This window comes from Egretta garzetta, unplaced genomic scaffold (genome assembly GCF_000687185.1).
Source record: "Egretta garzetta isolate BGI_Z169 unplaced genomic scaffold, ASM68718v1 scaffold360, whole genome shotgun sequence".
Taxonomy (NCBI): domain Eukaryota; kingdom Metazoa; phylum Chordata; class Aves; order Pelecaniformes; family Ardeidae; genus Egretta; species Egretta garzetta.
The window spans coordinates 2,030,789-2,057,467 of NW_009258261.1; the positions used below are offsets into that span (position 1 = coordinate 2,030,789).

The window sequence follows — 26,679 nt, forward strand, 5'->3', positions numbered from 1 at the left end:
TTTTTTTCCCCTTTTTCAATCAACAGCTTATCTTGCAGGGTGTTAGTGTTTTAATTCCTCAAAGCGTGCACTATTAGATGGAGATTAGCCTTCAAAATATTTTAAATGTTAATGGCAGAGTGAAATTGCTGATAAGTGGAATTATGTTTTATTATAAAAGATATTTTTCCTTGCAGATTTTTATATGTATTTCTATTCTAGCACTGTTGCCTGTAAAATAACTAGAGAAAATACTAAAAAATTAGGGGAACGCTCTTTGTCTTGAGCAGAAGCTGGTAGTCTAAACTGCTACATAATTAATCTCTTAGTAAAGCAGGTTGCTCCTCAATAAAATGGACACAGGCTTTGAAAAAACTTCTTAAAAGTTGTTTGTTGTTGCATTGAGTACGGAGAGCTGTGGGTAGCGTTATACATGTTATTTGTTCATGTCATTTCTAAGCGAGGAATGTTAGTATGATCACAAAGAGCTAAATTACTGCTTGGTTAAGATCTTGTCAGCCGCGTGTTAATAACAAACAACACTTCAGCAAAGAGAAATCAAACTAAGGCTGTTCTGGTTTACTTGCAAATATGCCACAGCCATGTCCTGTATTTTTCAAGAACTTTCTCCACAAAACTGCTGAGACAGAAGAGTCTGCTAAGTGGATGGGAATTTAAGCAAGCTGAAAACCATTAGGTTCTTGTTATTCAAAATCAAGCAGATGTGTTGTAGGTAAACACAGGATGTCAGATAGGGTTCTTGTGTTTGGTTACCAGGGCTGCCTTGGTCCTGCGAGTGGGTAAATTGATACTGAAAATAGCATCTTAAAGACATTTTTCTCTATTGCTATATACTAATGTGATGCTGTTTCAGAAATAGTGCTGAGGCTTTGCTTCTTTCTAAATGTCAGCAGAGCCCTATTGATAAAATTCCTGCTTTTGAATCAGAACAGCATGTCCAAATCTTGCATGCAAGTTTGTTTTCTGTCTAGTGTTAATACTGCAATGCAGTATGAGAGAGCTTCTGACTTTGTGGCCGTCCTTTCTCATGCAGTCAAGGTGCCGGAGGAAAGGAGGGGGCAGGAAGAACCTTCTGGTTGTTTGGGTGAAAACGAAGGAGTTGATGCTGTAATGCTGTTTCTAAAAATTCCTCTCCAGTTGTTAGAGTGAATGTCCAGGCAAGGATAGCCTCTGACCTCTTTTTAAAATTCAGGTGTTGTCAACTATCGTTACTTAATTTTATTACATGCCTAACTTGTTACTTTAGATGTGCTTTATCATATTTTGATCCCTTGTTAGGACCAACCACAAGCAATAAAACCTGTTCTTCATACTACAAATTTGGTCAGATTTGAATACGTATAATTTAAATTTTAAAGGTATAGTCTGAAGTAACGTGACTCGATATTTTATGCTCGAGAGTCTAGTGCTGTAGTAAAAATGACAAAACTGTGTTTTAAAACAGCAGTTCTGTGTGCTTAGGCTCCTATCTCTTTGTTCAGCATAGCACCAGATCTGACGCATGGTGGATTTTCTATTGCTGCGCATAGTACAACTTCAAGAAAGAAAAATGTTAATACAGTACCTTCTCCCACAGTGCACGGGCTCTGTTCAAATGCAGGCTTCCCGAGGGAGGTTACAGGGGGCTGTGGTGCCTGCATCGGCCCCGCTCCTGCCAGCGTGTGCTCTCAGCTGGCAAATGACTTGGCTGGGACTGCAGACCCTTTCCTCTGCTTCAGGCTGGGGTTGGACCTCTCCTTGGTGTTGAGAGATCTCATGAGTCTGTACTTTTAAAGCGAATATCTGCTTAAAATCAGGAAAAAATAAAAGCAAAAGTACTGCAGCTTTCTAGTCCTTGCCCTTTTGATCTTTATATGCAAGAAAATGGAGCGATATTTTAAAGTAATTGAATATATGTTTACTTTTTGCAGTACCAGTACTCTGCACTGTGGTCTGTGATGAAATGTGTGCTAGCAGTATGAAAGAGCCTGTACACAGGTGGTCTTTATTTTTCTGCTGATAACTAAGCAAATTCAGTAATATAGTGGCTAAAAATATTCTTACACTAATTACCTATAAAAAATGTATATACCTGGATATTTAAAAAAAATTACTCTTTAAAAAGATACTTTTATAAGCTGTATTTTACCCTCATTGAAAAATCTGTATTGTATATTATCCAGCCATCCTTAACCATAAACACAAGAGAGTTTTGGGTTGATAGCTTTACATCAGAAATTTCTACTAATAATTTATTAGATAGGGGTTGGGGGATTTGGGGGAGGTAAGGGGGAAGACATTTGACATAATGTATTTTGGCATAAGTCTGCTGCTTGTTGGCTTTCTCATCAGCATGTTGCCAAATACAGATTATCTTCAGTGGACCAAGTCCATCCAAAGGGTCAAGGTCTCGTATGATTTGGGTCATCTGGAAGCTTAATGAAGTTGTTTTAGTTCACATTCCATTACATACATCCTAGAGAGGAGAGAACTTGAAAAACTTTGGATTCCCCTCATGTACTAGAAGAGCAGCATTTTGCTTTTCCTTTAATCTTGAAATTATTCTTATTATGAGTTCTGATTATTTTCAGTAGAAATCTTCCTTTTGGGCCCCCCAGTTTAGAAAGGTAGTGTAGAGTTTCCTGAGGCTTGGTCTGTTTGTCTCCCCCCTCTTCCCCCATTAGATGTCAATGCCTATTTTTCCTTCTGCTGCTAAATATAGCCAACTGTTCTGCAGCTCTTACAGCCAACTCACAGTTGATAAAGTTAGCTTTTCATTCAAATCTATCATAATATCATTGCCTAAAGTGTTTCCTGCCCAGTTTTGAAAGCCTTCTGTCCATACAACAAAAAGCAAGGTTCAAGGCCTTCAGGCTTGTAAGTCTGCAGAGGGGAAAAAAAAAAAGATCATATTGTACTTCAAGCCTGTCTCAAACATTGCCCTTAGAGCATTAGAAGTCAGAGCCTTGCAAGCCTGTTTGAATTGCTATTAAAAACTTCAGTTGTATTGATAAGAGAGCATGTCATCTGGCTTTATGAATGCTGTGAATTTTTGAGTCGAAAACTTGTTCAGTGTTTGCAAGCTAGGCTGTTATATTCCAGGTTTGTCCCAGATTATTTGGTATGTATTTATCTAAGCCTGAAATACTGAATATGAGATATGGAACAGCAAACAGCCAATACCTCATAAAAGATACTGGAAAGGTTAAAGAAATTAAGGAGCAGGGGTAATAATCTACTAAAGCTGAAGGGTTTTTATGTACCACGAGACCTGTAAGCCGGAAGGTTCAAATGAGCTTCAAGCTTGGAGTCATTAAATTAAGTCCATGTTCTGGTATATTTTGACTACAACCAAAAGGATCTTGGTCCTCTCCATCTGTGATGACCTTTGCTACCTCATTTTTAGAGGAAAGTTATGATATTTTGTGGTACATTGATAGTTGATTGTGTCATGTCAGAAGGAGAGTCTGAAATGTCGTCTTTTCTCTTCTTCCAAGTACTTTTAGGGGCCCCATGGCTGTTTTTCTGCATTTTCTAGAAGTGTCCTTGAGAATCAGGAGGGGAGAGCTTGGGTTCCCTATTATTTAGGGAAGTATATTAACTCCTGTGGCTCTTGTACTCCTTCAGGTGCCTGTAAGGAGGAGAAAATTGTGACAGGAAAGCTTTGTAGGCAGTATTAGAACAGAGAGTACTTCTTTCCCCTCTTCTGTTCAGCCTGCAGGATACTATGCCTAAAATCTTTAACCCTTTTTTTTTTTGGGTGTGTGAAGGCAAGTAAGTGAATTTCTGAAATTGCAAGATTCCCAGTTGCTATTCTTCCCATCTAAGATGATGAGGGGAGCTTCTGTCTTGTGGTAGGGGAACTAAGATTGTACGTGACCCTACCTACTAGGCTGTTCATCTTGCCCCTGCCCTGCAGACAGCTTATTTTGTACAGTAAGGTGGGTTGATATGCAGGGTTACTGAGTCAGGCTTTTGCAGGCAGGTCAGTACACGGCTGAAGAGTGCTGCCGCTCTGCGGTCACCATCAACTTGGGAAGCCTCCAGAGATGGTGAAAGGTGAGGTTTTGCTTTGTGAAAGGAGGGGAGTGTGAGAGAATTGAACTGTGATACGGTGGGGGAAAGAACATGTTTCTGTTGTAAAACCAAGAATCTTTAGGTAGAAAACCACTTTTTTTTCTTTGCCAAAGTGCTGATACCATTGTGTGAATGTCTAATCTGGGTGAGACCTCTGTTTCTCATGAGGGAATGACTGAGATTCAAGTGTTTGTTGCTTGCTTGTGTGTACATAAAAGCTGACCAGAGGGAGGAAGTTGGGCATAAGATGAGGGGCAATAGGTTGCACCCCAGGCTAGTGTTTGGACGCATTTATTTGCAGCAGATGTGAATTCAGCTTTAATACTTTTGAACCCAAAGGTTGCTTAGAAATCCTAGAAGGATTTCTAGTTCGTAAATCTGCTTGTTTGACTTGGTTAATATTTGCTGATTAGGCAGTGTTTAACATTTTTAATGTAACTGTTCTAACTTGTTTCAGGTCAGGAGACAGTTATGACCCCTCTGAGCTGAGGATTCTTTACATTCTCCCAAACAGAACATCTTGACAGGTGAGGGGAGCAGAAAGGATTTTGTTATTCTTTGTCAGCTTCTTTGGTGAGGCAGTACTGAAAAACCAAAGGAAGGAACATGGGGTTTAAAAGACTGCTTGACACCTACTGGTCAGAGGATTTGGTTGTTTAGGAATTCTTGCTATTTCCCTCTGGGAATTGAACTACTCCTTCTCAGGCACCATCAGTAACTAGACAGTTCAACTCACGCTTTTTTCCCCGCTAAATAAAGCATTTTCATATTATGTCTTGAAAGTACAGAATGCTTTGTAAGTGCATGATAATATACAACATAGGCTTGATTCATTAACAAAAAGCAGATCTATTTTTTACTTGCTATTTGTTTATATACAGAGCTCTGCAAGAAAAGATGTTTCTTCAAAACAAGGGGTTGTACTTTGACCCTAAATGTGAATATAAATGCAATTCCTGTAGCTGCCGTTCTGCTCAAAAAAATCATGCCTGTGTTTGGTGCTGTACACTAGAGTTTTTCTTCTAATAATGCATCCATTGGGCAGGTTTAATAAGTCTTTAAGATAAAATGCCTTTTGAAGCAGAACTTTGAAAACTTTACAGAGTCAGTTTATCAAAATATCCTTAAAATTAACTATTGTTATATAGAAAAGTAATATTCTTTTGCTAGGTGGTTTAGAAAAGCCCACAAATGTCTTGCAAGAAGGTACACAGAATTTTTACATGATTGGCTAAAAGCTTTATAGACTTAGAAACAGGATTTCAGATTTTCTCTAGGAGTGGATGGGTAGTGTCCTGGTTTTGGCTGGCATAGAGTTAATTTTCTTCCTAGTAGCTGGTATAGTGCCGTGGTTTGGATTTGGCATGAGAATAATATCAATAACACACTGATGTTTTGGTTGTTGCTAAGCAGGGCATACGCCAGTCAAGGACTTCTCGGCTTCCCCTGCTCTGCCAGGTGCATAAGAAGCTGGGAGTGGGCACAGCCAGGACAGTTGACCCCAAACTGGCCAAAGGGTATTCCAGACCATAGGACGTCATGCTCAGTATATAAGCTGCGGGGGGAAGAAGGAAAGGGGGGACATCTGGAGTGATGGCATTTGTCTTCCCAAGTAACCATTACGCGTGATGGAGCCCTGCTTTCCTAGTGATGGCTGAGCACCTGCCTGCCGGTGGGAAGCCGTGAATGAATTCCTTGCTTTGCTTGTGTGTGGCCCTTGCTTTACCTGTTAAATTCTTTTTCTCAACCCATGAGTTTTCTCACTTTTACTCTCTCGATTCTCTCCCCCATCCCACCGTGGGGGAGGGAGCAAGCGGCTACATGGTGTTCAGCTGCCTGTCAGGTTAAACCACAACAGGTAGTTAATTAAATTGGAGTAAGACAGACATGCTGTTTTTTTTGTCAAGTTTAATTATGAGCCATGTTGCATCAGCTTTGGAAATGGCTTTTTTTTACATGGCAAAAGCCTGTTCTTGCTTTGGGGAGCTGGGTTTTAGGCTTCAGCTCTCACTTACATGTCTTTGGCAAGGCATTTTTGTCCACTTCATCTGGCCTTTGGCTCTTCTGCCTTTTCAGTTAAAGGGTGTCCAAGCAAGGACAGTTGGCAAACACAGCCAAGGCCCTGAACTATTCAGTGTCATCATAAATGCACAGTAGTAGTTTACATTCTCTGCTTCAAACTGAGATTCATACTGGACCAGTTTCACAAGTCCAATTTTAGTTTCAGCACTCAAACATGCTGCACTTCTGTATCTATAAATAACTGCTAGAAATAAATGCTAGAATGTGTCACAGTTGACATATAGATGCACCATGACAAAGTTCATAAAAGGTGTGACCTTCAAGGAATTCCTGTTTGTTAAGTGTGCTTATTTCTAGCTTCAGTAGTTTAGGATTTTGTCATTTATAGAAATGTTACTTGTAAAACATTACATGCAGAATTGGAATATATGACCAGAAATTTCTATACTGCTACCATTTTCTTGCTCTCCTTACCACTGAAAAGTCATCTCTCTTGACATGGAGAGAGGGAAATAAGGGAGGAAGAAAAGGTGTGTAAAGGCAGCAATAATGAGAAAAAGGGTAGATTCAGAGGAGGAGGAGAAGATCCAAAAAAAAAAAATGTAGGTGTTTAAACTTCAGACCTTAACTAACTGTCCGATTGCCCAGGAGGAATGAGGATTGGTTATGAGCTTTTTTCTCTATATTTTTTCCTACTTGGTATCTGACTTTCTTCAGCATTTCTTGCTCTGAAGCCTTCTGTTAAACTACCCTGTGGTCTTTGAAGGCAAGGGTAGAGCCTTTTTAGTAGAGCTAATGAAAGGTACATCACTCTCTAATGCTGTTAGTTCTTGTCATTATTACTAAAGCTGTTACTAAAGGATTGATGGCCAACATTGTACTGAATTAAACTGCTTTTATCCTGTTCAAAAATAGTAATAAAAACATTCTACTTGCATGGTTTAAAAAACCACCACAGTGATACAAAGAAAATAATGAGTTGAGAGCATTGCAAAGCTAATTCTTGCATATACCTATGATTATTTTGCAACCCATGTCCAGAGGAATATGCTTGGTGATGACAGTTAGTCTAGTAACACCTGAACTTAGACTTTGATATGACTACTATGTTCATAATAATATAAAAGGATATTTTACATCAATAGTGTTTCTGCTGTCATGAGGAGAGTGGGGTTCTGCCAGCTTTTTTTCTATCAAGTTATTTTATATTGGAGGAGGGTATAAAATTGAAGCAGGGTCAATCCTCCAACTGCTGTCCTGTCTGCAGAGGCAATCCCTTTCTGTTGAGGTGTTTTGAAGCCTGCTTGGTGCCTTCTAATTGCTGGTGCTCCATGTGAAAGGCTGGAAGTATTGGTAGGGGTGTGGAGTCCAAGGAGATGAACAACTCGCTGCCTGTGGCAGCAGAGAGCTGTCCTCTATTACGGGTTGTTCCCCATTTCCTTTGAGGTGGTATCTACCCAAGCCTTTCTTGGGTTTTGAAGAGGATGCTGAAGAATAGCATAGGGAGGCAGTCAGAAGTTACTGCTTGCTAAAGGTCATAATTTTAGATGTCTTATAATAAAACTTTCAGTGTCCTCTTTAGGAGCAAAATTAGTCAAAATGGCTTTTTTGGAAAAATCTCAGCTTGAGACTGATGAATGCTGCATGATACTGGTACTTACATATGGTTGTTTGATTTAGTAGGTTTTTTTTCTTGTGCCAGTGTTGTTGCAACTGTGTCTTCTGCAGCTGGATGCTATTTTCTGGGGCTGCTGCTGGTTTTAAAGAGCTTTCTATTTTTACTGCTCGCTCACAGTAACGTCACTAGTGCTTTGCTTTCCTATAAGTGGTGGGATTTGTGTTTCCTCTTGGGACAGCAACAGATGTAACGTATTGTTCCTGAAATGTAATATCTTTTTCCTCTCACTGTAGGAGATTTCAACTAGTCTAAGACAAAAGTTCTGCAAGTATGACCTCTTCTCAAGTCACTTTTCAAGTAAGAGGACCGTCAGTACCAGGTACCAAATTGTGCCTTCTCCTTTTTTGTATGGTTTAACTAGAACTGAACAGAAGAATGATCAAAGGCTGTCTCTTCTGTTTTCTTAGGAGGTAAAAAAAGATGTCAGTTCAAATATAAAAATGATAAGTCGTGGTAAAATACATTAATTAAGAAATTTCACATAGGAATTTGAAAATTATATTTGGAAATTAATTTTTACCTTCTTCTTGAAACAACAATTTCATACTGTGCTGGAGATTTTGATGCTGAAATGGTTATGATTGTTTTAAAACCAGTGTTCTGCCTCTAGTAACTTTTCATTCCATGGGAACGAGTATTTACATTCTAGACCATGGTAGTCAGGCATGCATTGATGTGTTTGTTCTGTTTTTTTATTTTCTCTCCATTCTTGTTGAAAGCTCTCCATAACAACGTGTGACCTCTATTAGGAGTTAAGGACAGAAAGATTATCCAGCTTAATTCAATATTCTATCTGTACAAAACTGTGTAAAATAACTTCTGTAATCTAAATGAGGAGCACAAGGTGTCAGATCATGTAGAACAACAAGATTTAGTATTGATAAATTGTGCTTATTACTTAGATCTTCATCTTTAGAACTTTGAAGGAAGGTCACCAAAAAAAATTGGTGATTGCCTAACAGAAGCAGATGAATGTGGGAGCATGTACAGATTTGCAAACTTCCTGTTACAGACAAATACCAGATGGCATAAGTGTCTGTTGTAGTTGGGGAAGAAAAATAATAAAAACATTTAAAAAGTTTTTACATCTGCCCCATGTTAGACCTCTCCTCTGTTTTTCTCATTCAGTTGGGAATTTGGGAACTGAACGTTGATGCGCAATGTGCACATGAAGCCTTTAGCAAGGACTAGGGGTTTTTATAGCATTCTGGAGAAAACTTTAAAATTCAAGAATAAATTGACCTTAAATCAAAGGAGGCTATAAAGCTATATAATGGAGTAGTGCAAGCCATGCTTTTTTTGACCTGTTTACAGTGTCACTTCCACTGTTGTGATGGCACTGTCACTACCAAAGTTGACTTTGGATGTGTAACTTTTTCGTTTACTGATAATATTTGGAAAAAAAATAGGATTAGAGAGAACTAGATCCTGCCTCAGCTGCTGGTTACAAAGAATTACCTGGAAATAGTGATCATGTGTAGCATAAAGAGGTGACACAAAAGGTTGCTTCTGTTTATGACAATATTGATAGTGTGGGGTTTGACTGGGGAGAAGAGCTTTGAGATGCAGCAGTTGCAAGATGCAGTCTTGTGGAAGAAGAGAGGAAGATTTTCAGAGCTATCAGCAGTTCTACAAACAGCAATATTTCTAGTTTATTTAGAAAGTTCGTGTACTGATTTTGTCAGATCACCATGGTGAGTAGTTAGTTGGTGAGACAAGAATCCTCACCTTGAGTGCTAGTGTGCTTCCTGTGTCCTCATCATTGTCCCTTCCTGTTGATGTCAAAGCCAGTGATTCCAGGCTAACTGGCAGGATAAAAGGGCATCACTAGCATAGGAATGATGCTTTGACTTACTCCCTCTAGGGAAACCACTTCTGGGGTCAACATTGGTGATGAAGCCTGACATGTTGACATAAGCTTTTATATATTTGTGGCATAGAGTGCTTCGTTTATGCCTCATCCTAGCGGAAAGAAGAGAGGGTCACCGGTTACTGGCTGTGACTCCTTTAGGTCTTCATCAGGGCACAGTCCCACGTGAAGAGACTGCTAGGTGGCCAAATATTAGCTAAGATGAAATAAAAAAATTGAAGCTTCTAGCTCCCAACTGTACACACAAATTCTGCTCCAACAGAGCTGGCCAGAGCAGAGAGATTGCAACATGGGTGAGGCTGTTGCAAGCTTTGAGACTGGGCAAAAGGCCTGGAGTAGCTTCCTCTGCTGTGGCTGAAGGAGCTCTGCCAGTAGCAGCATTGGATTCCCTCGTAGGGGGAGAGGGGGAAGTTGTGGACCCTTAAGCTTGAAACACAAACCAAACAGAAACCAAACCCCACTGAGTTTAGAATTGCCTTTGAAAAGGTGGTTCCAGTTTATCATGCATTTCTCTTGTGCCTTTCCTGGTATAATATAAGCAGCATTTTACAAATCCTGATTCAGCCTTGGAATGTAATTATTGAAGTGAGTTTAGGGGTGGCTATGCATCTTGTTCAAATGTTGCCTTGGCGTATTGTACCTTACCGAGTGATAAATATTCGCTTGAGCGTTCACACCTTTTTGTTTGTTTAAAGAAGATGACCAGAAAACTATTCTAGCTAGCTGCTACTAAGAGGAATGTAATTTAGATGGCACTTCAGAGATTGGCTGGCAGGTACACTAAACTAAAATGTACTAAATGCTACTATCTTAAAGGGATATTAAAAGAATTTTAGTTTCTCTATAATGTCTTCAGTCAAATACTTTAACTGGGTGGTATTCAGGTGGTCTTCCCTCCCCACTTTATCTCCTCCCTGCACAACCAAACCATAATATGCCTCGGTACAGAGCAGAAGAGGTAAAGCACCTGACCTAGGCAATTGTGTGCAGTGAATTGCATAGTAAGTATACTAATGTAGTTGATTTTTTTGCCTCCAGTTGTATGCTTACAGTGAACATCCAAAAAGCTTGGATTTTTTTAATGGTTTGGAACAAACTAAAAAAGGGATTATAGTTCAATATGTTCTCAAACTTATTTCAGTAAGCTGTTTTTATGAACAAATTACCTTACTTAATTCCTGGCTTTTGTAAATTTTTTGCAACCCCTGGGTCTGCATGGGTTTCTTTCATAAACAAGCCTGGTTGTTTAGATTAACCTGTATAGACGGAAAACATGGACACAATTTGAGTCATAAGTACATCCTCAAAACTCTTATTTCAGACTTGAAGTTCCAGCTATGATATTTGGCTTAGTAAAAGGTAGTGTATCTTTGTTGTATATATCTTGCCTCCTTTGCATCTTCAGATTATTGTGCCTCCAACACTATTGCTACTGCTTTCCCAGTTTGAGAAAATGAAATCACCACCACAGATACTTGCATCTTGCTTAAGACTGATGTTGTTGTTTGTTTTTTTTTTTTTTAAATCTTGGCGTTTTAAGCTATCAGTTTGTTCCTTGGTTTTTCCTATTGACACGTGCAGGATGTTTTTGGATACCCTCTCCTGTTTTTCTCAATGGTTTAAGAGTGGCTTTGCTTGAAACTTTAAATTTAGGCATTTCCTCTTAGAGGCTGAAGTACATTTCGGGGGTGTGTGTGGGGGGTGTGGGTATTACATTTCATTTAAAATTGCTCCAGTACTCTATTTCTTACATTTTGCATAGCAAGACTAAAAGGTTAAGCATTAAGCAGATGGTGCGTAAATATACTTTAAAATTTCACTTACTTTCCTTCTACAACAGATTTTTTTCTTTTATCTAAAAATATTGTTGAAACTCTGTAAAAACAAAGTACTAATTTGTCCTTTCCATTTGTATTTATCGTTGTGGTTTTTAGTAATGCGTGTGTGGTATAAATGTATGGGTTTTGTATTAAAAACAAGGATAAGTTGCAATGTTAACTTTAACTCCAGGTTATTCCAGAATCAAGCATTCTTATACTACTGTAATCTTTGTGTTCTTTCCATATGTATATATGTGTGCATCAGGGTAGACAGAGACTGACAACTTAATGGGGTTTTTTTTTTGTGTGTGTGTAACAGCATTATGTTTTTATATCCAATAAAATAGAAAGCATAGCAGCAAAACTAATGTTATTTCTCACAGGAATAAAATTAAATGGATGTGATGTCTTGATAATGACGCTAGCAACCTCTTGTCTGTATTTTCTAGATTATTGATGTGAATTTCAGAGAATTATGGTTTTAGACATGTATGTTACCTCAGTACTGTGTGTGTATATATATTTTAAAAAAATCCTATGCAGTATACAAGGAAAAAAACTTGATTCATTGTGACAATAAGCATTTTACAGTGAAAATCTGCCTGCTGCATTTATAGAGATTTTTGAACAGTATTGCTGCAGGATGATTTGGAAGCTAGCCCTATTAAGTGCTGAGGTTGTCAGTAGTCCCTCTCTGAGAGTTCTTTCTTCACAATGGAGAAGAAAACACCTTTGTAATTTTGGGTGGAGGGGAAATTATCTCCTGAACCAGAAAGAGGGAGTTTAGATGGGTGTTTAAAGTATTTGAAGGTTTGACCATCTAAGCTGTACTTATTAATTCCATATAGGTTTGAGCAATGATGATTGTGGGGTTTTTCTGTTTGTTTGGTGTTTTTTTAGGAGAGGTTTTCGCAATATGCGGGAGCTGCAGTGCTTTGGGAAATTGGAACCCACAAGTTGCAGTGGTCCTCCAAACTGACGATCGGTAAGTTGGGGTTTTTGTTCGTTTTTTAATTAGTTTTTATTTGTTCCCTTTGAAGTAGCAGGAGTTCTGGAGAAACAAATTTATTCTGGCTTTGAGTTTGTAAACTATTGAGCTACATGTACTGTTAGTAAAACTATCCAGAATGTCTTGTGTTGCTGCTGAACACTTCGAATGCTTAGGAATGTGTTTAAGAAAATGTTTAACTTGGGTATGCTTTTCTAGTTACAGATGATGCTTTTACCATTATGGCTGGCACATTTCAGTAGTGTAGTTGTAGACGTTTTGAACAAGCAACTGCTGTGGGTAATTCTCAGTCCCATAACTATGCAGCAAGTTATAGAAAATGTTTAGTGTTTACTTTCTTTTTAACCTACACAAGTTGTTATTGTGGCTATAAAGAGATAGGGAGAAGATTATTTAAATGAGACTTGCAGTAAAACTCCTAAGTGGTTTGTGTTTATATAACATGAGTGTACATGAAGAAATTTTAAATGCAGTGGAGGAATTCAGTGTTTTCTTAAAATGGTGCCCTGCCTTTTGCTGTCTGTATGATGCAGGAAAATAGGGCTTGCAGGATGTATTTATAATTCTGTGACTTGCTGTGTGATCTTGGATAAGTCCCTGATTTATTTCATCATGTTTTCCCCATCTGTTAAATGATGAGAATTCCTGCTCCATTAGAGCACTTCAGATCTGTAGATTAGAAAGTGCAATTTCAGTTCTAAGTATTTATTGTGCTTTGTGCATGTTTGGCTAAGTTACCTTGTAAAAACATTTCTTGCAGCAATACACTAAACTTTATTTTAGAATATCACTCAGGACAGACATATGTCTGAACTGTTGTGTTTTTCGTTTTCCCCCTCTGCAGTCAATTATGGAAAGCTACTGTAGAGCTTCCTAGAGGAGTTCCTGTTCGGTATCGGTATTTTAAAGGGTACTTCCTAGAACCTAAGGTATGTACAATTTTTTCTATTTAGTGGTCTCATACTTAGTAAAAAATTCTCTTATTTGAAGTAAAAAGGATTTTCTGAGTTAAACTTGAGTTTTTAGAGATAAATCTTAAATTGCAACATATGAAACATTAAAACACTTGTGGAAATACAAGCAGTTCACTTCTGGAAATACATGACCATATGCTGTTAACTTTAATTATTTTTGTTAAATTGTCTTCTCTCTTTTTACCAATGTTAGGGTTTTAAAAATTCCAGTGATAGTGAAATGCCTGACATTATAATAAAGCTTCCATTATACGGTGGAATTCTCATTAGCTGTAGTGGGGCTATAACTTCTGCACTTACAATAGAATCTGGACTTCAGCAGGGCAAGGATATCTAGCATGGAAGCAAGTGAGAGCAGGAGAAAAATGGTTAGTGTGAGCAGGTGTATTTAAATTTGCCTGATCTACTACAGTTTTTAAAATTACTGCAGATTTTTTGGTGAAGCATGAGAAGTATTAACTAGCTTTTGTGCTGCATAATTAACATGTTACTCTCTTGAGACTGAAAAAGTGAAATAAGGAATGGGGCATCCCAGTGTTTTCTCTAGGTTTGTATATAGGTATTTGCATGACTTGGGCAAAAAAACCCACCGAGAGACAGACACAGATGTGTTTTGCAGGTATTGATGTCAAAGCTGCATGTCAGTTGAACGTGTATGGCAGTACTGGTCTGTAGAAATTGTACTAGGGTAAGGGAGAAGTTCTTCAGATTAGGGATGAGACTGCATCTAGAAGAAAGTTGGACTAATTTGGGAAAATAAGCAGCTACTCTTCAACTGTTTCTCTTAATAACAAGTAATAACCGTAAGAAGTAACCCATTTAAAGCTGTCTTTGCTGTCTTTCTTACTCTATTAATATCCTGTAGCTGTTCACCCTAGGCTTTAGTTCATTGAAGTTGGGTTTATGAAAGCTGTAGCTAAATATGTAAAGGAGTTACAGAATCATCTGGTCTGTATCTCTTAAATATTTTAAATTACTGTCAAGAACTTCTAAGTTTTTGTCAGTTGGACTAGGCTTTCTTTCACTGAAAAAACATGACAGGTATCATCTCAGTGAAGGATACTAATTTTAAATGAGGCATGAGACACTGCATTCTGGTTTTTTTCATTACAACATGTGAAATAGTCTAATCTGAAATGGATGTTTAAACTGTCTTTATTCTGAGGCAAAAGAAGGGAAGTCCAATAATTAGATTTATTTTTCTGAGGTCAAACTGAGGCCAAAAGTAGATCAGTTCTTATAGCCTATCAGCTCTGATAGAACTCATTTTTTGCAAATGCCCGTAAGTTTAAAATGTAAGCAATAGGTCATTAGAAAAAGAACACCTAGTGAGAACAGTGTGGCAGAAAATGTGCTCATAGACAACAAAATTTCCGTTTTATTATTAAAAAAAGTTTACAATATGTATTGGTGAGTGTGTTTCTTTAAGTAGGTGCTCTGTATCGTGCACGCTTTATGTACCGTGTGATGCAGAGTCTGCTAAGGTAAGTATAAATTTTATGGAATACCAGCATAAAGAGCTACTCTATATAGGAAGGAGGAAAAAAGAAAACCACCCTACAAAACAAAGTATGTGAATTGCCAGGGTACATGGTTATCCACTTAGTAGTGTCTAGCCTGTACCTGTTGAGTGCACAGGACTTTTTCTCGTAACATACAGTCTTTTGAAGGAAGGAATTCCAGCTACAATGTTTTCTTCCTCTTGTAAATTTTTTGAAGAACAATGAAAAAGCAGGATCCTTTCTAACAGGAATATCATGCACAGTATAGTGCAAATGAGACAGTATATGGAGGACTTCAGCATTTAACAACTCTGATAAGGAAAAGATACTTCTAAGTTACATTATTCTGAATATTTTTATATCAGTGATTTTTTTCAGTAGGCATTGCATGTGATTAATCTCCTAATTTGATAGGCTTGCAATATATGTTCCTTCAGACACTGTTAGCTTTTTATATCTATGCAATTTTGTGTATCGTGGCCTGCAGTAGGATAACTTAAATACATGTTCAGTCTTAAATATTAGTTTGTCTGAACATATGAATTTGACACCACATAAATGAGTAAATTGTGCTGAAGACAGATCCAGCTGAAGTTACTGTTCCTTTCTATAACAGCTGGGTATTTGAAGATGCTAGAGATGGACATGGTGGCGAAGCTGGGAGTGATACATGTTTACACAGAGAAATGATAGTTCTCATATCCAAAATAGTGCTACAGACTAGATGTGACAATACATATAATAATTCAGATTTTTGGAAAAAAAAAAAACCAAACACAAAAAACCGCAAACCACCAAAACCCAAATAAGAAAGTATTTTTCTTACCTCCCTTTAAAAAAAAAAAAGTCATCATTTGATCTCAGTTTAAATTGTTTTGCTTGAAGGATAGTACGATGTCATGGAAAGTTTCGTTTGTTTGCACTGAAGCATTTTGTTAACAGATTGTGGTTATGTAAACAGAGATTATTTTTTTATATATATAATATATTAAAATTTATAGAATATTGGTAGGAATACAAATAAATTAATGTATATACAATGAACATTTTACTGTAAAATTGGTGCAAGTCTTGGCTCCTGCATATCAAGGGCTTTTACTATGTTGTAAACATTCTCATGATAGCATGTCATCTTAAGCATTTTAAAAGAAAAGTAAATAACATGTACTTGATTAAATAAGACAGTAATTTAAACTATTTTGCTCAAGGCTTGTTCTTTTCTGAAACATAGGCTAGTACGAGTTACCTTCCTGTGAGGATCTTCCTATGTTTTATTCTACACTTACCTTCTGTTTGTTTGGGGTGGGGGGGGGGGAAAGAACCAAAACCCCTTTGTCTAGAATTTTAGTTCTTGTGTATATCTCATGTTTTAGGAGAATGCTTTGATATGTATTGTTTGCATGAATTGTATTTGAAAACCTTTATGAGGAAAATAATGTATCTTATTCCGTTAAGCTGTGTTCTGTATTTGTTTTTCCAACAGTAAATAAGCATGCAAGTTCAGGGTTATTTCTTTCAAGGAAAGTGTGAAATAACTAAGCTATCCATGCGTGTAGCAGGACTTCTAAAACTGGATCAGTGAACATTTTCACACTTGGGAGAGTATTGCTCAATTATAGAGGTTTCAAATGAGACTTAAATTTACTTTTCTAAAATGTAAATAAATGCATTTAGTGCCTGGAATATAGTAATAAAGGTGAAACTTGGGTCTAGACTCAGTAATTTCTTTAATATCAGAATGCCTTAGAAAAGCTTTAGCTAGACTAGTGGTTAGCAAGATAATAACAAAGGAACACCTGCTGTGACTGTGCAGAGATGGCAGATTGTGTATTAAACTGTTTTTGGAAATACTGGAGCTATAAAATCTCTATTTAGCCCAGGACTTCCTGGCAGGTGACTTACATGTGCTGTTGTCTTGCAAAGTTAGTTACGGTGGCTGAATGTTGGTTGATTGGGTTTGTACTTAGTTGTTGTCCCTTACATGATACAGAAATCGAGAGAGATTTTTCTCAGAAATCCAGCATTAGCAGTTAAGTCTAATTTAGCTGTTTTGTGTTCTTGAAGTGGATTAATATTCTTGAAACACAGTTTTAAGGCGTAAAGTGCAGTTGGATAAATGTGTGGTGTTTTTAAGGTTTTGTTTTGGTTTTTTTTTTGTCCCCCTAATGCTTACTGTGTTGTGCTGCCTTGGATCAGGGGTTTTGGAACTGGCCTCTTAAATAATCATTTAGACATCCACAGAAGTGCTTTTATTTTTTTTAATTGTACTGAGCAGCCAAGCACTTGATGCAGAGTGTGCATCAGACTGCTTTGAACCTCTGGAATATTGTGCTTAATAGGCATTTTACCCTTCATTGCAAAAGCCTCTAATGACTACTGGGGGACCCTCCAGCTTCTGACAATGTAAGAAGACTTGATTTTTTTTTAATTTTTTTTTATTTAGAAAATTCTTGAATGTCCTTTTAAAACTGCATCTGATGTTCAACTAAATGTAAATTGAACAACTAAATGTAAATTGAAAACGTATTTGCTTTTTAAAAAAAATTCTGTGTGTTAGTAGAGAGGGATCCATGCTGTACTGTGGCACTTACAGTGTACAGCCCACTGGGATGCTTGATATGAGATTTGAGTAGGTGCCTTTTTAAGACTGTCCTAGCAGAGGCTGACTTTTTTAGGTAATGGTAGCATACTATGAATATTGCTGTCATTGCCATACACTTCTGCTACAGGCTGATCTGACCTGGGCTGTTGTTCAAATGTGATCAGTATATGCCACTGAAATTATTTTAGTATTTTAACCTCATTGTAACAATGGCTTCTGTTACATGTAATTAAAACATTATTTAAATACCTATAAAGACAAAACCGGTCTGAGCATGGATTATGAGAAGGCTCTTAGTCATGTCTGTGCCTGTTCTCTAACCCATTGTCCTTTTTTGCTGGGTAGCTTTGCTTGGCTTTTATTAGTATGGGAAGTGTTGAGTGTTCCTGGGATTAAATGCATAATCAGCCCACTATATTCCTTTCAGGGGACTAAATTTTGCTGAATGTATCCAGTGTGTTGTGCTTATTGTTGGGATAATGTTACTCAAATTATTGTTCATAGTTTTAGAATTAAAATTAAAATGGACAATTACAGTAGTGTAAGAAATAGGCTGGCACTGGTATTCTAATACAGTATGTTGGGGGTTTCTACAAGGGAAAACCTATGCTTGCCTTTTGAAGAAAACAGCTTAATCCATGTTTAGGACAGGCTTGCATTCCCCAGGTTCACGAGCTGTAAGTTCTGTATGTGTTCATGGGGGTCACTGTTGGAGAGCTTGCAGGCCTGCATGGTGTTAGGAAATGGTAGCCTCCCTGCTGGCAAACACTGGTTTCAGCTTTGGACACTTGAGATTGTGACATGCAAGTGTGGATCTGCTATGAAAGAAGAGGGAAGAAACGTCTCATTATTCAATTTTCTGGAAGTCCATGAGAGTGATTGTTGTGGCAGCAGTGAGAAGATGGGAATTAAAACTGCCCTGTAACAGGAATAAACTGAAAACAATAGTATCATCTTACTTGACTTATATTTATGTGCATTTTATCTTTAAAGCGGAACTTTAAGCATGCGTATTTTATTCTGACATGACCCTTAAGCATAGACGCCTCTGAATTCATTAGAAAAACTGAGTGGTTTTTAGCTAAGACTCACAGAGCAAACCTGTCTTACTGAGCACTTTTTAAATATTTGGTGTTTGCTGTTAATTCATCCAAAAGCATAGTAGATTAAATGTGTTCGATACATGTCAAGAAATCCCATCTGCTGCTAAAGAATTTATTTGGTGAGCAGTAAGATAACAAAATGTTATGGTACTATGTAATTATACTGCTGAGTTTGAAGCTTGTCTGGATGTCCCTGTTGATCTGAAATCTATTTAAATGAGCACCTGAAGTACTGGGATGAGTTGGCATTGAAGCTTCCATGACTTTGCAAGTCTTTTTGGAAATAAGAGTTACTTAGCCCCAAAACACCAAAATGACAAACTCTGCAGGTATTTGGCAGTGCTTCTCATGACCAGTAGTAAGAACCACACAATGTTAAAGGAAACTTGTTAGGGTGACCGAGCTGGGATCAGGCATGTTCTTTCTGTTAGCCAGTGGTGACCTAAAAGCTTTAACCTAGAAAGCTATTTAAAACTTTAAATTCTTCTGAAAGAAGAGATTGAGTTACTGTTCTGATTATCTGTCTGAGTCTTGGCTATGTTTGTCAACAAATGCAGTCTTTTGAGGGACAGTAGTTTCCTTTGGTGAAAGAATCTAGTTTGTCCTGCTCCACATGGAGTAGAGTGCAGGGGCTTCACTGCTGGCTGATTGGATTTTATCAGTGTCTTTTTCCTTCTGAGGCAGCAAAATTCCAAGTATTTATGTTTTAACTAGATGGTAAATAATTTGCTCTTCTGTACCATAACTAAAATAACTGACTTACAGACTTTGAATTAGGCAAGCAAATTTTGAGGGAGAACCCACCCCTGCAACTGTTAATTGCATGAGTAGATGCTGAGTGCTGTTTGGAATTGGAGATGTGGGATATGTTTTTTCATAAGTTGTTGCTGTAGTATCTTAAAAAAAAAAAAGCAATCACACTGAACGAGTTCAGAGACATTTTTTTTTTTTTTTCTGAAGGAAACTAAAGTAGTCCAGCGGAGTAGCTGTAAGCAGTAAAGATTTAATAATTCCATGTAACTTTTTCACCCTGTCAGACTCTGTCACAAGTTTTGTTGTGTGTATACCTGACAAATCAGGTAGCATCATCAGCAGTTGCAGGAGTAAGAAACAAGCCTGATCTGTTTTCTTTCTCTCTTTCATTTTCTCTCTCTGTCCCCCTCTCCTCCTTCTTTTTCTCTCTTAAATCTGTAAGCTTAGTCCACAACCATCCCAAACAGCTTCATGGGTAGAAAATCAGATATAACAAAAGAAATTATTGCAGACGTTTAACTTTTAAATTACAGACTATCGATGGTCCCTGCGAAGTCATAGTTCACACGTGGGAGACTCATCTACAACCACGATCAATTACCCCTTTAGGTATGGGCATCAACTGCATCTGTTTGAGGCATATGCATAAGATTGCTAATATGCTGCACATTGGTTAGAGGGTTTGATAACTATAGTTTTAAAATACTTAAATTTATTGATGTGTTGGAGGTATAAACTCTTTTTTTTGCACAACATGGGCCTTACTCTCAAAATATATGTATATAAAGTGGCTTAAAAATGGAGTGGATGTGAAATTTTTTGCTGCCATCCTTAAGATTATGTGGGTTGTTTTTTTATTAATTCGGAATTGTAACAATTTTCTGTTAGTTTGATTATTTGAGACTAAGGATCCATATTATTTTTTCAGAGAAAATGTGGGGAGGGGGAGGGTGTGAAATCACTGCTGTTTTTATTTAACTGCTATTTCATTAGTAAAATTTTAAAGCAAAAATTCTTAGTTGGGCTTCTTTAAGTAAATGGATTCATGTAAATAGAAACATGAATGGGCTTATTTACCTGGCAGTTTAGCAGAAGTTTATTTTGCTGGAAGAAAAGGTGGCATGCAGACTTGCATTGAGTTCCTAATGCTTTTCTGAAAAGGGGAAAAGTTTGGGTCTTAAGAGGGACTGAAGTAACCTTTGAATGTAGCTTGTAATTTAGATCTCTTCTGCTTCTATGGGATGGCATGTTTTATACGCTGTTTTTCCTAGGCTATGAAAAATGTTATTTTGTCCACACTTAGGAGTTAACATCTATTAAATCCCTTCTGATGCATTGAAAAAATGTCTTTTGTAAAGAAGCTGGTATTAAAGAAACTGTTTATGAATAGTACCACGATCACATTTTCCTCCCCCCCCTTTTTTTTTTATTTAAATTGAATTAGTTAAGTGCATCTATTCCTGTAACAAGATTATGTTTCTGTATTTGTCAGTAACTGATTAGGGAAGCAGCCTACCTTCTGTTAGTGTCTAGACTTTAAATTTTGATAACTTCATTCCAAACAGTTCAGATATATTTCCCCTTACCCCCCGCCCCCAAAGTAATACTCAGTGCTTCTTAAGTGGTCTTTAAAAAAATGCAGCAAAACCAGGATGTTAGCACTTGGTCATTATGATGCTAAATTGTTGCCTGTGGTTATTAAAAATTGAGGGCAGGCCCATGACTATTCTTAGGAAAAAAAAAGGGGGGGGTTAATGGCTGTAGAGACAAAATTTTATTAAGATTTATGTTTTGAGAAGTGTAGAATTTGTTTAGACTACTGCAGTTCTGTTAATGCTTGTGAATTTACTTAGTTTTATCCTTACACTCTCCAAAGTTTTAGTAACTGAAATCTTAAGTCACTAAGTGTGAAATGAATGTTTTGAATATTTCATCCTAGGTTGGTTTCTGTCACCTGGGCAGAATAAGCATTTTAATTGTGACTAAGTTGATTTAGAAGCTTTAACTATCTTCTTGTATGTTTGCAAGAAATTTTAAGTGTCTTTGACACTAACAAGAAAAACATCATAGATTCTAGTGGAATGTAGATATTATCAGCAAAATACTGGAGCAAACTAGGAAATTATGCAACCTTCTTGCTTTTCTCAGTTCAGATTACTTCAGGTAAAACATCGTACAGCGTTTCACGTGTTGATTGGTTTTTCTTGTAGAAACTAAGAAAAAGCATAAATTGGGGACAAAGCTTTATAGAAGGTTGCAATAAACATGCTTATTCTTTGTTTCAGTTTTCCTACTTTTTATTATACTTTTTAGAAGTGAAATGGAAAAGTAGAATTAATTTAACTTGGTAATGATTCTTTATAATGTGAATATTAATTACTTTCTTTCATTCTTTTCCCCTCCTTTTAATTCTAGAAAATGAAATTACTATTGACGATGGATACTTTGGAATCCGTAGTAAGTGAGATGTATTGACCTTTACTCTTTACCACGTATTTAGTTTTAACAAGATTAGGTGTTGTAGTTGAAAAATACTAGAAATATTAAGCTAGTTTTGATAGGAATTGCCTGTAAGTGGTTTTCTCTGCTTACACAGCTATTTTTGTGTCCAGCACTTGTGAATTCACACTCAGGCTGTAATCCTTCTAAAGTTAATAAAAGACTGCTAGGAAGAGTTGAAGTGTTGTCAGTGTGCTGGTGTTAAACGTTGAAATTTGCAAACTTTAGATCATGTGCATGTATCTTTGGAAATACAGAATATAGACAGTTAGTTTTCTCTTAACACCTAGCCTTAGAAAAAAACTTTTTGTGCCTAGAAAAATACTAAATGTACACAACCTGCCTCTTCAGGTAGGCACATAACTGCCAAAACCTCTCATAAGCTCAAACCTCATGTTCTTGTGTGTGCGTATGTCTCGCTTCTGGCAGTTCTAACCCACCTCTTGCTTAATATTCAATCCTGTGGCGCCTCAAGTAACACTTTGTCATGTCATACATCATGTCTTAAAGCTTTTCCATTTTTTCTTGATATCTTCATTGAATGATAACGTTTTATTAGGAACTCTTCAGAACTGTGGGGTCTGCTTCAGCACCTGGTCTGGCAGCTTGGGCTTTCTGGCCGTCTTGCTTGTAGGCTTTCCTTGTCCTGATGGTGAGGTTGAGGGTTCTCCTCCATGCTTTGATTCCCCATTGTATCCGTTGCTGTATCCTGTCCTGCAGATTTACACTGCTTTACAGGCATTGATTATGATGAGCTAATTTGTATCTCAATAGAAACAGGGAGTCTCAAGTTGCTTATGATTCTTCAGGTTTTCTGTCATTGTTACTCCATGGATTGAGAGATTCCAGGGCAAGGGAACGTTATGTTTGCCTTTGGAGACTTAGCACTTGATACCATAAATAAAATTAACACTGGAATACTTAGTGCTGTCCTGCAGACAGTTTACATGTGAAGCTGGCGAGGATCATTGTTCCTATTTAATCCCTTTAAAAGCCAGCAAATGACTGCAGTATCTGTTGTCTATTCTGGGTAGTTCAGAACAGATAGGTGAGAGGATGCAGTTGCTCTGGAAATACTATTGAATAACGCTAGTGTTAAGGAGGATTGTCTGGAAGATGGTGCCAGAGGAACTGTATTTATATTTTGTATAATAAACTCTGTAGATATCCATAAAATAAGTTATTAAAGCGTCTTCTATTTTTTTTGTTTAATTTTTGATAGATGGTATTGAAACTGTGGATGCTGGGTGGCTGACATGTCAAACAGAAATAAGATTACGTCTGCATTATTCTGAGAAACCACCTGTAGTGATATCTAAGAAGAAATTTAAAACATCAAGGTTTAGGTAAGAGCCTGCTCATCTCAGTTTGCAATTTATCTCATGTTAGTTGTCAGTACTAGTGATTCTTTTTTACTTAATGTAGCCTTTAAATTAATTTTGGGTTGCTAATAGGGGTGTATTATCAGGCCAATTTCCAAGTATTTAAGCACTTTTTAAAAATATGGTGATAACATTAGACCAGTGGTGTGTTTCAGTTAACTCATTATTAATGTACTGTCAAAAGAGTTTCTTCTGTTTCAACAAAGGAAGACAAACACCCAAACAAAACCATTCTAGTGTTGCTGCTGACTTAATACTTTTCAGCTCTTGCCTTTCTGATAGTTATTAAGCTATTTAATGTATATAAAGCAGACATGTTATCACAAGTTAAGCAGTAGGTAACAGGTGTCTCTCACAAATATTTATTCCATACTTGCCTTGGTGTTTCCTGCTTCTTGTCTGGAACTGTAGTGTTCTTAAATAGTTCTCTGCTGTTACTTTCAGAGAGTTTTCTTGTTTGTTCTTTTTTTTTCTTAACTTTTTGAAAAGAGCAGAATGGAAGTGGAAGTTGGGGGAAAGGGAGAAGGCTTCCAGGTTTTTTGTTGATTACTACTTTTTATCCTTACCAAAGTAAACAGCCCTTTCCATTTAATACATGGTTAATCCTCTGCTGGCGTTACAGATTTCCAGTCAGCATGGATGGTGGAGATAATAGCATTCTCAAATCGCTTCTGTTGCTATTTAGATCAGTTTGATGGTTTTTATCTGCAGAGGTGTCTCAAAAAGCAGTTGACTGACAGAAGTGTGTATCTTAGTCCTGATGTTTTGAGGACTGCGCTATTGCCCCGAGTATTTGATCTCCTTCCCCTATTGAATTTCTGGGACCTGGAGCTTGCTCTCTGTTTCCTGCCTCCTGTTGCGTGTGCATGCACACCTACTCCTCCCCCCCCCGCCCCACCTGCATCTTTCACAGTCTTTTTTTGTAGAAAAAAAGAGTTGAGACTTACAAAAAATCCTCTCCTCCTTAACTAGAGCCCGAGACATCTCTGAATGCTTGATGATGGTTACTACTAACAATCCTCAGTAAAAGTGCTTTTTCATAACAAAATTTTTAGGTAGTTTGTTAGCCATGTCTTACCAATGGGAAAGAGGGGAGCAGGAGTGCTCAGATCCTTTAACAGACTAACTGTTTCTCCCTCTAATCTTGGATACAACCTGCCTTCTTGTTTGGAAAGGATAGTGTTTCCCTGTTTTCTTTAATGGAAAATATTAAAAAAAACCAAACTGATTTGTATTTAATTGCTAGAAATCAGACTTTGAGTTTGTAATGTTGAGCAACTTCCAGCAAAGTGATTTACAGATCACTCAGTTAACCTGGGAGTTATTTCTGTACTGTGTGCCTTACTTTGATCTGACACTTTTAAAAAATTTTTATCCTGCCCCCGCCCCCCCCAATTCCAACTCTTCTGATGAGGGGAAAGGTTATTTAATACAACATTCTTCAGTGAGAATTAATACTTATGTCCTCTCCTCTAGAGCTTTGCAATTTTTTCCTTGTGTGTTATGACAGGTAGAGAGAACAATTTCTGAAGCCTGATCCTTGTCTAAATTAGATGGCTGAATCCAGACTTGATAAGCTGGATGAATTCATTAGATACTCTGTTCTCCACATTCTGCCTAAAAAGTTAGGTAGCTTTTGTGACTCACTTGCTATGACAGTGTTATTTTTAAAGTCTGTAGAGCATCTGTGTTGTGACCTCTTTTGTCATGAGGGTATTTACAATATGGACCTAGTGTAAAGGACTTCTATGATTTAATTGTTTGTTTGAGATATGACTTCAGTTTTACTAGTGAATTGGCATCTAACTAAATGATAACTTTTTAATCTTGTCTGTTGCTTAGATGATTCAGAAAGGTATTTAGATTATTCATATGTGCTTCCATCACTGGCATAATTCACTCTGGAAGATTTGCTCTGTATAATAACAAATTCTGAGTCTTGGCGAGGCTTATTCTTCTCAGTCCAGGATTTTTCAGAAATTGCATTCAGTATATGTTTAAATGGTAATTTAGGATTTCTCGAGGGACTTCCTAATTACTTCAGAATATCTTGTTTATGTCTAACAGAATACATGTATCTGACTTATTGGTGTTCAGAGAGACTTAAAGTTGTGTCTGTGCACTTAGCAGCAGCCTCCAATGTTCAGGTATTGATCTTGATTGCTGCTGTTTTCAAGTGTTCTTAATTAGTCTTTTGGCATTATGGGTATCAATCTGTGGAGAAAAGCTGTCTATTTGGCAACTCAAATAATTAGTTTGGTGGAGAGCTGCTTCCCAGACTATTACTACAGTTTTTGCATTTATCCAACTTCCAGTTTTAGAAGTGACCTGAGCAATTAAATCTGACTGAAATAAGATTTAGACAACAGCTGCAGCCTCTAACTTCTGTGAGGGCCTGCTGCGTACACTGCTCTCCTGTAGATGGCGGTGTTGAGAAGAATTCTTGTGCTGTATGATCTTCTGCTCAAGCTTCCTTCTAATTCTTCAGTATTTCTAAAGGCACTCCTGTGACTTAACCATTTGTTTTGTATTTCTGGTTGATTAGAGTAAAATTGACTCTAGAGGGCCTAGAGGAAGATGAAGATGACGAAGAGGGCCAAGAGAAAACATCCCCTACTGTCCCTCAGAAAATGGCAAACACTGTGGAGTTCTCCTTAATAAGTAACAACGAATATAAATGTCGACACTCTCAGCCAGACTGTGGCTATGCTTTGCAGCCAGACCGATGGATAGAATACACTATACAAACCATGGAGCCCGATAACTTGGAATTAATCTTTGATTTTTTTGAGGTATGTCTGTTTACCACTAAGAAGCAACTCCAGTCTGCCTTCAGAAGTTTAAGGAGTCAATTACCATGAAGATTTCACTATTAGGATAGGGCTATTGCCCGATATTCTTAGATCTTTTGGACTTGTGTAAACAAGCTATGAGACCATTGGGTACTGCCCAATTTTGCTGAAAGGTTTTGTGAGTCGTCTTTGTGGTACAGAAAGCTTTGCAGTTTCTGCTTCTTTAGAAGTCAGTACAAGTAAGACTCAAGTCTTAGTGTGCAGCATTGCATGTAGTTAGGTTGGCTTGATTTTTATCCTTTACCAGAGATCAGTTTTGCTTGTTCTCTTTTAATCTGAGCAATGTGTAGATGTACTAGTTAAATTGCAAGTATTTGAGCTTGATTTTTACATTATAAACAAAGGGATTTCTCTGAACCAGTGCAAATTAAAACAGTGTGCTTCCCAATTCTCACTACTATATCTATTATTTTGCACTTTTTTCCTGAAAGATTTTAATATTCAAAGTCCTTTTAAAAAGAAGACAACTTTTGTCTCTTCATACTGTTGATAGATCACTGTTCATAATTGTAAGGTGAATACATAGTTTCTGAACAGGATGATGGTAAAGAAATATA

At 37.3% G+C, this 26,679-nt stretch overlaps 1 protein-coding gene across 4 annotated transcripts in view; it reads left to right on the forward strand.

The window, feature by feature from the left end:
* The first annotated feature begins 2,452 nt into the window (after positions 1 to 2,452).
* The window catches only part of GPCPD1 (glycerophosphocholine phosphodiesterase 1), a 44,083-nt gene continuing 19,856 nt past the window's right edge, over positions 2,453 to 26,679 (forward strand). Inside the window, exons 1-10 of one of the 4 annotated variants that reach the window (XM_035896055.1) lie at positions 2,453 to 4,038; positions 4,514 to 4,583; positions 7,990 to 8,075; positions 10,948 to 10,985; positions 12,347 to 12,431; positions 13,300 to 13,384; positions 19,923 to 19,998; positions 21,805 to 21,846; positions 23,111 to 23,234; positions 25,816 to 26,062. In XM_035896055.1, the coding sequence (XP_035751948.1) occupies positions 10,964 to 10,985; positions 12,347 to 12,431; positions 13,300 to 13,384; positions 19,923 to 19,998; positions 21,805 to 21,846; positions 23,111 to 23,234; positions 25,816 to 26,062 (681 nt within the window). In that variant the 5' untranslated portion in view covers positions 2,453 to 4,038; positions 4,514 to 4,583; positions 7,990 to 8,075; positions 10,948 to 10,963. The remainder of the gene's footprint in view (positions 4,039 to 4,513; positions 4,584 to 7,989; positions 8,076 to 10,947; positions 10,986 to 12,346; positions 12,432 to 13,299; positions 13,385 to 19,922; positions 19,999 to 21,804; positions 21,847 to 23,110; positions 23,235 to 25,815; positions 26,063 to 26,679) is intronic. The other 3 variants (XM_035896108.1, XR_004842251.1, XM_009643206.2) reach the window with 3 other exon arrangements.